The sequence below is a fragment of the Oratosquilla oratoria genome, chromosome 5, assembly GCF_046742065.1.
Source record: "Oratosquilla oratoria isolate Oo_2021 chromosome 5, ASM4674206v1, whole genome shotgun sequence".
NCBI classification, from domain to species: Eukaryota; Metazoa; Arthropoda; class Malacostraca; order Stomatopoda; family Squillidae; genus Oratosquilla; species Oratosquilla oratoria.
Window position 1 is genome coordinate 62905684 of NC_134781.1, and position 12500 is coordinate 62918183.

The window sequence follows — 12500 nt, forward strand, 5'->3', positions numbered from 1 at the left end:
GGGTGGGGGCATATGCGCTGATGAGTATTGCGTGTTCGTTTTTGGTGAGTTGGATTCGGAGAGTCATGAGACGTGCACAGATTCCAATAGGCTGCTCTGTCAATTTTTAGAGGATGGCATTTCTTATTGCAAACCCCACCCCATGGGTACGTTGCTGCTCAGGATCATAAGCTTTCCAGAAAAAGGTGTATTGGGCCTCTTCTTCTCTTAGTTGGCCTTCTCCAGCTCTCCGGGTCTCACTGAGAGCTACGATGTCAAGATTGAAGCGTTGTAGTTCCCGGGCAATGATGGCAGTTCGCCTTTCGGGTCTGTTTGAGTTGGTATTGTCCATTAAGGTCCTGACGTTCCAGGTTCCAAATTTCAATGTTGTAAGTCTTGATCTGTATTTTCGAGCGCATGATGGTGATCCCTCCGAACGCTGTTATCCAGACAGGATTTGTGATGCAGCAGACTATGTTTAAAGCACCTTTTCTAGCCTCCTTCCAAATCAGGGTGAGCAGAATGGATCCTTAAAAGGGCTGCTCAGTCGTGGATACTGCTGCCAGTCGCCGGAAGACTTTGATAAACTAGGAAGGAAAGAGACACGAAGATACCTGTGCGTGCATTTGTTTAAAGTGTGCGTCGCACATACAGTAAAGCACACGTAAACTAGACAAGCAAATAAATTTAATTTACCGCGTGCCACCAAAATGTATTAATTCACAATTTTATAAATTCACACGAGAGACAAAGAAGGCGTGTTCACACTTTGCAGGCTACAAGCAAGACTGAAGCCAAGCCCTGGCTTGGCGGGAAAAAGTGTCGTGTGTCGTGACGAACGCTTGGTTCTCCCAACATACTTGACATAAAGTTACATTCTTTATAATGCTCGACAATTTAACCAATATTGAAATTATTGTCCAACAATACCTATACTGATTAATAATACAATGGGGAAAATATACTGTAAAACTCCCAGTTGAGCAATACGTAAGTATAATACATAACACAATTATACGATGCTACAACGCAAAACGCTATCACATACATACAGTATATATATATATATATATATATATATATATATACATATGTATATATATATATATATATATATATATATATATATGTACACACATATATACGTATGTACATACAGGAATACATACAAATATACATATACACATACGTAAATATATACATCTATGCATGTATACATATATACATCTATACATATATACATGCATAAATATACATATGTACATATGTTTATATATATATATATATATATATGTATACATATATATATATACATATATACACGTACATAACTATTCACCTATAACCTTATGTACATGCATGCATGCACACATATATACGTATGTACATACAGGAATACATACAAATATACATATACACATACGTAAATATATACATCTATGCATATATACACGTACATAACTATTCACATGTATACTTACGTACATGCATGCATGCACAGATATATTCGTATGTACATACAGGAATACATACAAATATCCATATACACATACGTAAATATATACATCTATGCATCTATACATATATACATCTATACATATATACATATATACATATACATATGTACATATGTTTATATATATATATATATATTTATATATACTGTATATATATACATGTACACACATATATACATATGTACACGTACATAACTATTCACATGTATACTTACGTACATGCATGCATGCACACATATATACGTATGTACATACAAGAATACATACAAATATACATATACACATTCGTAAATATATACATCTATGCATCTATACATATATACATCTATACATATATACATGCATACATATACATATGTTTATAAATACAGTATTTATATATGTAAATATTTTGCAATCCCGTGCCCACATTAACGAGGAAAATAAGATTAATTTTTTAAGGGCGTCGAGAGGGACGCTGAATCTCATCTAAATACTTTTGTCTGTCTTGTGACACCCCTGTCCCTCCTCTTCGACGCCACTCTTGTAATTTCTCTTCTCTTCCTCCCGCTCTATCTGTCCTCCCTACCCTCCCTTTTGTTTCGTACCAAAATTTTTGTTTACGCCATGCTTAATCCACTTCTCCATGCTTTTTTTTTTTCCGTCATTCCGTATAATTTGCTTAATTTCCTGTCTCATACATTGTTCATTCTGTTCACTTGCTACAACCTCCTCAACAAAGTTATAATCAGATCTCATTCTCTTTTCACTTAAGTTTATATATCTTTCGTATGTCTGTATTTAACATATTTTCTATTCTGTCGCTACAAACACTTATTCACATCTATCATATCTGCCTGAGCATTTTCCTTTTCCCCATTAGACATAATCTTTTACAGAACTATTTCCATTCCTCTCGATGTCACAACTTTTTCCTCCCGACACTCTTAAACAAGTAAAAAAAAAAAGATTATCTCAGGTATTTTTAAAATATCCCTGAATATTCTAATTCCTACTTGGTTCCTGATTTCAATCAGGAGAATTATTCGCCCTTATGTGGAGCGAGTATCTCACCTCTGGAATGACGTGCCGATAACACTCCATTTTCTCAAAACCCCTTTTCATGGTCTTCGCAATGATATATATATATATATATATATATATATATATATATATATATATATATATATATATATACATATATACATACATATAATGAAATCCATCAGTTACAGAGCCTCGAACCACCTCATTATTAGGAGTGCCAAGTTCGAGCCCCCACGAGTGCTAGATTTGATCATTTCAAGGACATCGCTGCAACTTGTGATTTATTCCATAATGTTTGTATATATTTCTCTTGACATTTTCTAGGTCACTGATCTTCTGAAGTCATTAACTGTGTACCTTAACCTCTTAGGAGATCCTGCTCCACTGTGTTTTCCGAAACGTTTCACCCCTTATTCTATACAAATATCTTTTTGCAAAAGACAATTAGTATAGATTTTCTTTCCTTCGACTAGGAAGTTTTGGAACTCTATTCTATCCACACACACACACACACACACACACACACACACACACACACACACACACACACACACACACACACACACACACACACACACACACACACACACACACATATATATATATATATATATATATATATATATATATATATATATATATATATATATATATATATATATACCACAAGTTCCCAAAGCGCATAGGACAAAAGTGAGGGCTTCGGCCGCAGCTACACACGTCCTGGCGTGGATTCCTTACCTTACTGGCCTTACTGGAATCAATGTGTTTTTCGTTTTTCCTTACTAAAGTGGGTTTTATTCTAATTGACTGAATGGCTCTTTAATTGATTGAGTCACTGATTGATTTATCTTGTTCATATTTCTTTTTTCTGCACTTTAATCATTTAACTAAAAGTGTTTCGAATGCCTTTACTTATTGTAGAGCCGCTCCAAGCATTTGTTTCATTGCAATGTAATAGGGACATTTATTTCACATGTTTGTTAATTTCTTTTATGAGGGCTGAATCAGTGTCGCATCTCGTCCCTTCCTTTTCCACTGCTTTAAGGAGAAGGCTATTGCCAAGCATATATGTTGTACATATTCGTAAAAACAGTGCAAGAGGATTTTCCTTTCATATTAGCAAATTACCAATTACTTATGCATACCAATCACACTGATGTAACAATATACACTTTTTGTAAAACACAATTTTCTTCATTTATTCATATACTTTATTCATCTATTTGTTTGCTTATTTATTTATATTTTGGGGGATGAGCAGAATATAGTTGTCTTCTTGGTTTCGTTTGGACAGCTTGGCAAATTAGCATTGATATATTCAGACCATTATTAATGACGTCTGCAGTGTTTTGGTACCTCATACTAGGCCATTCATTGTATCTCAGTCATGAACCGGACATCAAAACCGGCTTCGCTCGTAACTGAATAACTTCCAAAAACTATCCCTAAGATTTTATGCCAGACAACATGACACAAACAATATTACCATAAATATTTTCATCCAAGAACGGTGATTACTATATGGCTGATGGCAATCTATATAAGGGAACTAAGAGAAGAGAGAAAGAGAGATCTTTGTGATTAGATGAAATATAATTTCCAAACAAGGGTCCAGCCCCTTGTGAGACATAATCGTTTTATTGCCTCTTTCCATATCTATCACGGCTCCTGAACAAGACACTTTTGTAAGGGACTGAAGAAGGTGAGAAAAATACGACAGGAGGCGCTTAGCCGAATCAATAACCTGTTTTATTCGATGGGACGGTTTGGGGAAGGAACAAGCCACTGCTGGGTGTCAGAGAGAAGTTCGGAGGTTCGAATCCACAATTAAGCGAATGCGAAACCAGCATGCTTCAGGTTACGCCATCAGTGCCTATGGCTTTAAAGAAGCTGAACAAATAAATGAAAAATACTTCACCTGAACCATAATGGAAACGGCAACGATTCCATTTGATCCTAGGCTCGCTTCGCTCATATTCCTGTAGAGCTCAGAGTTGTAGCCATACAGCTGGATCTGCAAATAAAGCATAGATTCATTATAACGCGTCTTTCTTAGTAAACATTCTAAACACAAAAGCAAACATACAAATGAAGAACCTGATGTTGTACAAAGGAAGGTTATCGTAAATGGTGTAAATTATTTGTGCACAGGTACAAGAGAAAGGTACCAGAGTTCACCATTTTGGAAAGAGAAAAATAAGCTGCGTGTTAGATTTAGTTAAGAAAAAGGAAGAAAGAAAGAAAGAACGAGAGAGGGGAGATTAGAGAGAGAGAGAGAGAGAGAGAGAGAGAGAGAGAGAGACAGAAAACGTGATAGAGAGAGAGATTATGAGACAAAAAGACCGTTTTACCTGCCTCATGATGACATGAACCATTCTAGTAAAAATATTGGCAAAACCCTCGTATTAGCATTATCAACAAAATAAGAAACGATGAAAAAGTGCAATTCCATGAAATCCGAAAATTACAGACCAACTCTCTAGCGACGTCAGAGAAGAAAGTCTTCGCCAAGATAAATCAAATGTAGTTTGGTGCACCTATCATCCAAATAACCATTCGATTGAAAGTAATCTTCACTTGATCCCCTTCATAACAGTGGCTTAACTTATACAATTTGTCCTGGCTATTGTCAGACAATTCTTTGTATCCATTAAACAGAAATTTTAACCTCACCGTGTTTAAGGACTCGGTCTCGTTTAATTGTATTTTTTTTTTAGAGATCACAGTCGTGGTAACATGAAAAATATATAGAGAAGATAAATTTAGACATAGTTCAATCACTGAAACAAATAATGAATAAATGAATAAATGAAATAATAAAAGAATATATAAATGAATAAATATATAGATAAATCGATCAATGAAAGCCCCCATGGACCTGAAAAGACCGTCCAGATTAACCACTTAATTACGGACAATTGAATGACGAATACCTGCCAATAGTGATCCTGCAAAATGGATGGCAGAGAGTACCATCTCCCTGCTGCTCATCGTTAAGGCCTGTCTCTCCCCTCATCGCCATCTGGAGGTACAGCCTAAAGTGGCTGGCATTCGGTCTTTGAACCTGATCCAAGATCTCTTTCTTAACTTCAATCATGTTTCCTCCACATTTTCATATTACAAGAGCTAATGAGTAATACCTGTGTCCCTCCTCCTCTTCCTCCTCCTCCTCCTCTTCCTCCTCCTCCTCCTCTTCCTCCTACTCCTCTTCCTCCTCCTCCTCCTCCTCCTCCTCTTCTCCCTACTCTTTTCAGCCGGTGACACTGAAACGATTTCACATTACAACAATGATGGCTGTCCAAAGTGTCTTCCCAGAATGATATACAGGAGGCTCCGGGAATTGTTGCCGACCGTTGGAGAGCTGTAGGTTTCCATTAAGTGAAAATCGAGGCAACAATTATTAATCAATTGTATACTTATCTACTGTATTATGACGTAATCCCTAGCAAAATCTTCAAAAGTCTAAGAAATCAGACGAGATCTCTTTGAGCCTTTCATACCAATGGGTTCCTCTTGGATAACTAAAATGTCTGGCGTTAGCTAGAATAAAATCTTGGAGACACTTTGTTTTAAACGAGTTAACTCCTATTAGTACATAACAATCGCTTTCATTCAAAGTAAAATCTAGATTGTATGTAATTAGAGGTGTTCAACACACCAGAGGGAGAGGAGAATATTTATATAATTAACTCACTCACAACAGTGACTTGATTTTTATGATTCTGAGTGACAGGCATAACGGAGTTTGTCGATCGTGAACCTGTGCTGTCCTGAGACCACCAGTCGGCGTTTTTTTTTTTTTTTTTTTTATTATTTTTTTTTTAGCTAAGGGAAACCCTTGCATCACCTATAGGGTCCACGATTTTACTCTTCATTTTTTAGCTTACCGCCAAGCGATTTTATTCGGCCAATGGATGTCCTCAGAAGTATAAATTTCATGAACAATCACCTTTTTCGGAAGCAGTTTTATCATGTGCAGACTGTCGTCAGACAACTTTATTTGCTTAATAGGGAATTTCCTCTCCATTCCCCTCCTGTCTATGAGGTTAAAGATACGTGGGTACACAAATGGGAATAGCTTCATCCAGTGCATTTATTATGGCTAACATCAGAGGATTTTATTCCCCTTTCGAATCCCTTTCCCCAAAGTCCAAAGGAAAAACTTTAAACCTTTAAAAGAATGGTGGCACCTAAACCTTTCTATCCAGGCTAAAAGCAGGCAATTCTTTTCAGCTGTGAACAGTCTATTCATCGAAGGATTTGAGACATGTTATCTTGACCCACCCATTCTCGAATCTTGCCATATTTGATCATTTTATTCAGATCAAAGCCGGACATTTTCATTCAACTATGGAGGAACCTTTACTCCTCGAAGGATTAATGTGTATTAATAAGCCCGCACTTGGGAGACTATTGGCTCATCTGAAACCATCTATTCACCGTTTAATTGGTTATATATGAGCTGATCTCGGTAACAATGTAATTACCATAATCGTTAGCGAACACAAGGCGGACTGGGACAATAGGCTGGATAAGTTCAACATTAGGGGTGATTTCGCTTCCTACAATCCTGATCTGAAGTCGTGAGGCATTGAAGTAACCCTCAAGAATGTAATTCAGGTCGTCCTTTATGAGTTTTTTCATGTGAACATCTAATGCTTTTGTTCAACTAGGTGGACGGGGCCCATAAGTGAAAGGGCATAGGCTATTTGTCGATTCCGCATGATACCACATATTGTAGATTTTGTTCTGTTTATCGACGAGCGATTTTATCTGAGTAAAAGGAAAGCCCTATGCCATATATATATATATATATATATATACATATATATATATATATATACATATATATATATATGTATATATATATACATACATACATATACATATATACAATATCACAAACGGCCATTCTAACGGGGGCTAAGATGGTGTCACTTTCGGAGGAGTTTGTAGCGTAGAATTTAATGAACCATGCCCTTGGTTCAACTTCGCTGGTGGCAGAATTTGAACCACCACCATTCCTTCCACCTTTGCCACAAGTAACGACGCCCTTACCCGCTCAGCCAGCGAGCTTCCTTTTCTTATAATAAATCACAAAATTAAGTGTTTTCTGTAGGTTGCCCTGCCATCTATTTAAAAGCAGCCTCCATCAAGAGAAAAAAAGGAACTTCAGAAATCACATTTCATATATTGGTTTACATGTGTACGAGGGGACTGTGAAGCCCTCCCCTCCACCTAAAGATTGCTGCCTGCGACCCCATTTCCTTTTTCACCAGAGAGCCGACCTCAACTCGTAGCAGGGGGTAAGGATCGTAACGATTCACTTTCACGTTTCGCCATTGTAACTATGTGAGAAATTCGCTAGTGGACAGTGATATCAATCGGATCATTTTTATGGCCGTCGCACATAGGACTCAAATCTACCACTCTGAGGTCAAGAGGCTATCGAGACGGTGCCTTAACCTGCTTAGCTACTGGAGGTATAAGACTCTCTAAACTCGGAACGCTACTGGTTCCCGAGATTAAGAAAGATCGCTGCCTGCGACCCCATTTCCTTTTTCACCAGAGAGCCGACCTCAACTCTTAGCTGGGATAAGAACCAGAACAAATCACTTTCACGCTTCGCCATTGCAACTATGTGAGAAATTCGCTTATGGACAGCAACATCAATCAGATAATTCTTATGGCCATGGCGCATAGGACTCAAAACTACCGCTCTGAGGCCGAAAGGCTATCGAGACAGTGCCTTAACCCACTCAATTTCTGGAGGTACAAGACTCTCTGAACTCGGAACGCTACTAGTTCCCGATATTAGGAAAGGTCGCTGCCTACGATTGATGTCGCTGTCCACTAGCGAATATCTCAAATAGTTGCAATGGCGAAGCATGAAAGTGATTCGTTCCGGTCCTTACCCCCGGCTACGAGTTGAGGTCGGGTCTCTGGTGATAAAGGAAATAGGATCGCAGGCAGCGATCTTTCCTAATATCGGGAACCAGTGGCGTTTCGAATTCAGAAAGTCTTGTACCTTCAGTATCTGAGCAGGTTAAGGCACCGTCTTGGTAGTCTCTTGACCTCATAGCGGTAGGTTCAAGTCCTATGGGCGACGGTCACAAAAATGATCTGACTGATGTCGCTGTCCACTAGCGAAATTCTTACATAGTTGCATCGGCGAAGCGTGAAAGTGATTCGTTCTGGTTTATCCCTGCTACGAGTTAAGGTCGGCTCTCTGGTGAAAAAGGAAATGGGGTCGTAGGCAGCAATCTTTCTTAACCTCGGGAACCAGTAGCGTGTTATGGCACCGTCTCGGTAGCCTCTTGACCTCATAGCGGTAGGTTCAAGTCCTATGCGCGACGGTCATAAAAATGATCTGATTGATGTCGCTGTCCACTGGCAAATTTATCACATAGTTACAATGGCGAAGCGTAAAAGTGATTCGTTCCGGTCCTTACCCCCTGCTTCGAGCTGAGGTCGGCTCTCTGGTGATAAAGAAAATGGGGTCGCAGGCAGCGATATTTCCTAACCTCAGGAACCAGTAGCGTTCCGAGTTCAGAGAGTTTTATACCTCCAGTAGCTGAGCGGGTTAAGGCACCGTCTCGGTAGCCTCTTGACCTCAGAGCGGTAGGGTCGAGTTTTATGCGCGACGGCCATAAAAATTATACTATATTATATATATATATTATATATATATATATATATATATATTGTGTATATATATCAAATACTTGTCCCGTATATCAGTGGCAGAATCAAAGCAGTGATACTTTGTACACAATTTCATAACTCAAATTTCAGTACATTACTGATATAGCAAAGTGGTTTATTCAATTCCACTCAAAGAAGAAGAAGAAGAAGAAGAAGAAGCCTCCGACTCGATACCTAACGCCTTCTAATGGCTGCTAATTGACTAACATCTCCGAGACCATAGTAAAGCGCATCCTTGTGTTTTGGCGTAGCTTACCTGTGTATTTCCATTTCCATTTATTAGTTTTACTTAATTCTATTTATATATTTATCATTTTATTGATCTATTCCAATATCGATCTGTTTATTTGTTTTTGCTTATTTACTTATTTATCCTATGCAACGAAATCTATACTTGCATTGTGCCATTATGGAGTGTCATTTGAATTCTTGACTTGTATGACCTGTCCATTACTAGGCAATATCATTCAGTTGAAAGAAAGGTCCTCTAATGACTCTGAAGAGGATGTCATGAACATCATGAAGGACTCTGCCCTTCAAGAATATCCTCTTCTCCCGTGTGAAGAAAGATCACGTGACAAAATGAAATCGCGTGACTCGCTCTTGCATGTAGGAAATACACCTTCTCACCGCGTGCCGTGTCCCTCCCCCTCCCCTCCCCCCTGCGCCCCTTTTCCACCTCCGCGCTCGCGTGTCCCATGTTTATGACACGAAGTGTGCTAGAACGGCTGTCCAGCTATGCGGAATCTTCTTCACCCTGCCTGTGCCTCATTATGTGTCACAAATTCGGTAAATATCTTCAGTATGGTGACTGTCTCTGTCAGGAGAAGCTAATCAGTTAAGTAGGTTGTCACGTGATCTATGGAGGTGTGGTAAGGGGGTGGGGGAGGTTTCTGTCCTTGAACAACACTTATAGATAATTTCATTCAGTTAAAGAAATACGTCATATATAGGGGAGACTGTTTGGTGACGATTTACATATTTTTTGTGGTCAACATCAGAAATTTTTATTCAGCTGAAGTTAAAAATCCAGGGAAAAACAGCGTCCCTATCGATTGATAATTTTTGTTGTTCGAGGACCGCATTTCCAAAGCAGTCGAATTGTCTGGTGTTTGATAAAAGATAGTAGTAATAGCAATAATAATGATTCAATAAAGAAATAGATAAATGAAAAAATAACTGAATAAATCAATATATCATTGAATAGATAAATAAATATACTAATGAATAAATCAATTAATCAATGAATCAATAAATTGATAAATAAACAGATTAGAATATAATGAAAGAAGATAAAATAAGTAGCGGGCGTCTTCGTGTCAAATGTGTTCCTTACATTATCGTGGAACATTTTATATAATATGTTTTGGTAAGGCACCTGATGCTTTTATGCGGATAACGGGGTACCAGCGCAAGACTCTTATATATATTTTTCTTTCCCTTCCCTCCATCTTCCTTTTCCCTTCCCCCATCCTCTTATCCTTCCCTTCTCCCTCCCCACGCCTGATTAGAACCGCCTGTCGCCTGCCAAATTGAAATATACAAAGCAAACCAAGGAACTGGAGAGATTATGGTCTTTTCTATGACTTACACAAACATGAGTAACAACAAACTATTTCATTAAGGTGAAGATTTACCTCCAGACTGAACCTAAAACTAAAAACATAGCTCCTTCATACTTATAACATTATTGAAGAACTATTTGGACCAATGCAGGAGGATTTTATTCAGCTAGTGTGGTTCAAGACAGAATGGGTCAATTGTAGTTTTTGTTGTTATCAAGTGATTGCAGCTTCTTTAACATAGGGCTCTCTTCTTCAGATTATCAAAACCGTCAAATATCAGGCAGTAGAAAATGAGTAAAGGGTGCCATTGGGTCAACGAAGTATAAGGCCCTGTTCACACTAGTGGTTTTAACCGCGCAGAAACCACAACGGGACCACCTCCATTGACTTGCATTGTAACTGAACCACCTTGGATTAAACCGCTAATGTGAACAGGGACTAAATCGTGACATACTGAGTCCTTTCAGGCCGAGGTCCTATCCTAAGCTGTCTAAAATTGTCTGGCATTTGCGAGAAGAATGTCAGTAAAGGGGTGTCCCCGTATTGAAGCCACTAAGGCACAAAAATCAGTCCCGGTACATTTGTTGTGGACAGAGTCCCCCACAGGAACGTTATTAGACATATTAGCATTGTCACTGGATGTGGGTAAACAGCCACTGGTGATAATAGTAAGGTGTACTGACCTTCAGCCTCGGAGCATTTGCGTTTGGACTACATCCATATTGAACCTGTGATAAAGGCAATGGACCAAAAGCACAATTCCAATCTATGCCGGGCAATCCTGTCCCAGCCAGAAGGATGCTACTTTTCGGTATTCATTGGGGATTTTTAAGTCGTGTGAGGTCGGCTCAGGTGACTCTGGCAGGCCAACACGCGCGTAAACCACTTTTCACCAGAATAAAGAGCACAAGCCAATCCGAGCTTCACTCTCTCCCTACGTCACCATTGCCCAAGTGACACACGCATATATTATACATTTGTTCACGATTGTACAAGAAAAGCTGTCAACGTATATTAACACATCGACGTCCTCCGCGCGTAATAAAATCACATGTCAGCCAGAATAATTCAACGAGGTACGGTACCCCGAGTACGGTATCTGTTCACCCTGCGTGGTATGATGGCAGCGATGGTAAGCTAGTCTGTAACAGCAGGAATCCTCTGAGTTAAACCTAGGCAATAAAAATCAGATGCTGTAACACGTGGTAGGGTTGGTTGGATTCCCGATAAGTTAGCTTGAGACGAATATCCTCTGTGACCACTGGTGACCACCCCTTGCCCCGGCTGCCTACTGTGAGCTCTCCTCGTTCTTCTGCGTTGCGTGATTCTGTGACGAACACTTTGTTTCTAAGAAAGGAGAATTTTTTTTGTCAATTATTTGTTTACTTTGTTTTATATTTGTTTTCATTTGTAGTGGCTTATGAATCGATCCCGGCTCTCAAGTAAAAAAGGAGGTAAATGAATCCTTGCCAGAACTCTCCTTATACTTATCTATACACTGGTTCATTTACTTATAATGTTTTCGTTTCTCTATTATTCTTGTTTGTTTTTGTTCATTACGCTCATTGATTTTAAGTGTGTCATCGTGACACCAAGTACCGTCCCTGTTTTCAGAAACCTTAGTCCAGGAGCAATATCTGTTGATTTACTTGAACGAAATGACTTGGAATGAAGGACATCACTTAACAGCCCACTCGCACGTGCC

The 12500-nt window shown here is 38.8% G+C and overlaps 1 protein-coding gene across 1 annotated transcript in view; it reads right to left on the reverse strand.

The window, feature by feature from the left end:
• The window catches only part of CARPA (Carbonic anhydrase-related protein A), a 377394-nt gene that overhangs the window by 52090 nt on the left and 312804 nt on the right, over positions 1–12500 (reverse strand). Inside the window, exon 5 of the mRNA XM_076185298.1 lies at positions 4444–4539. Coding sequence (XP_076041413.1) covers positions 4444–4539 — 96 coding nt within the window. The remainder of the gene's footprint in view (positions 1–4443; positions 4540–12500) is intronic.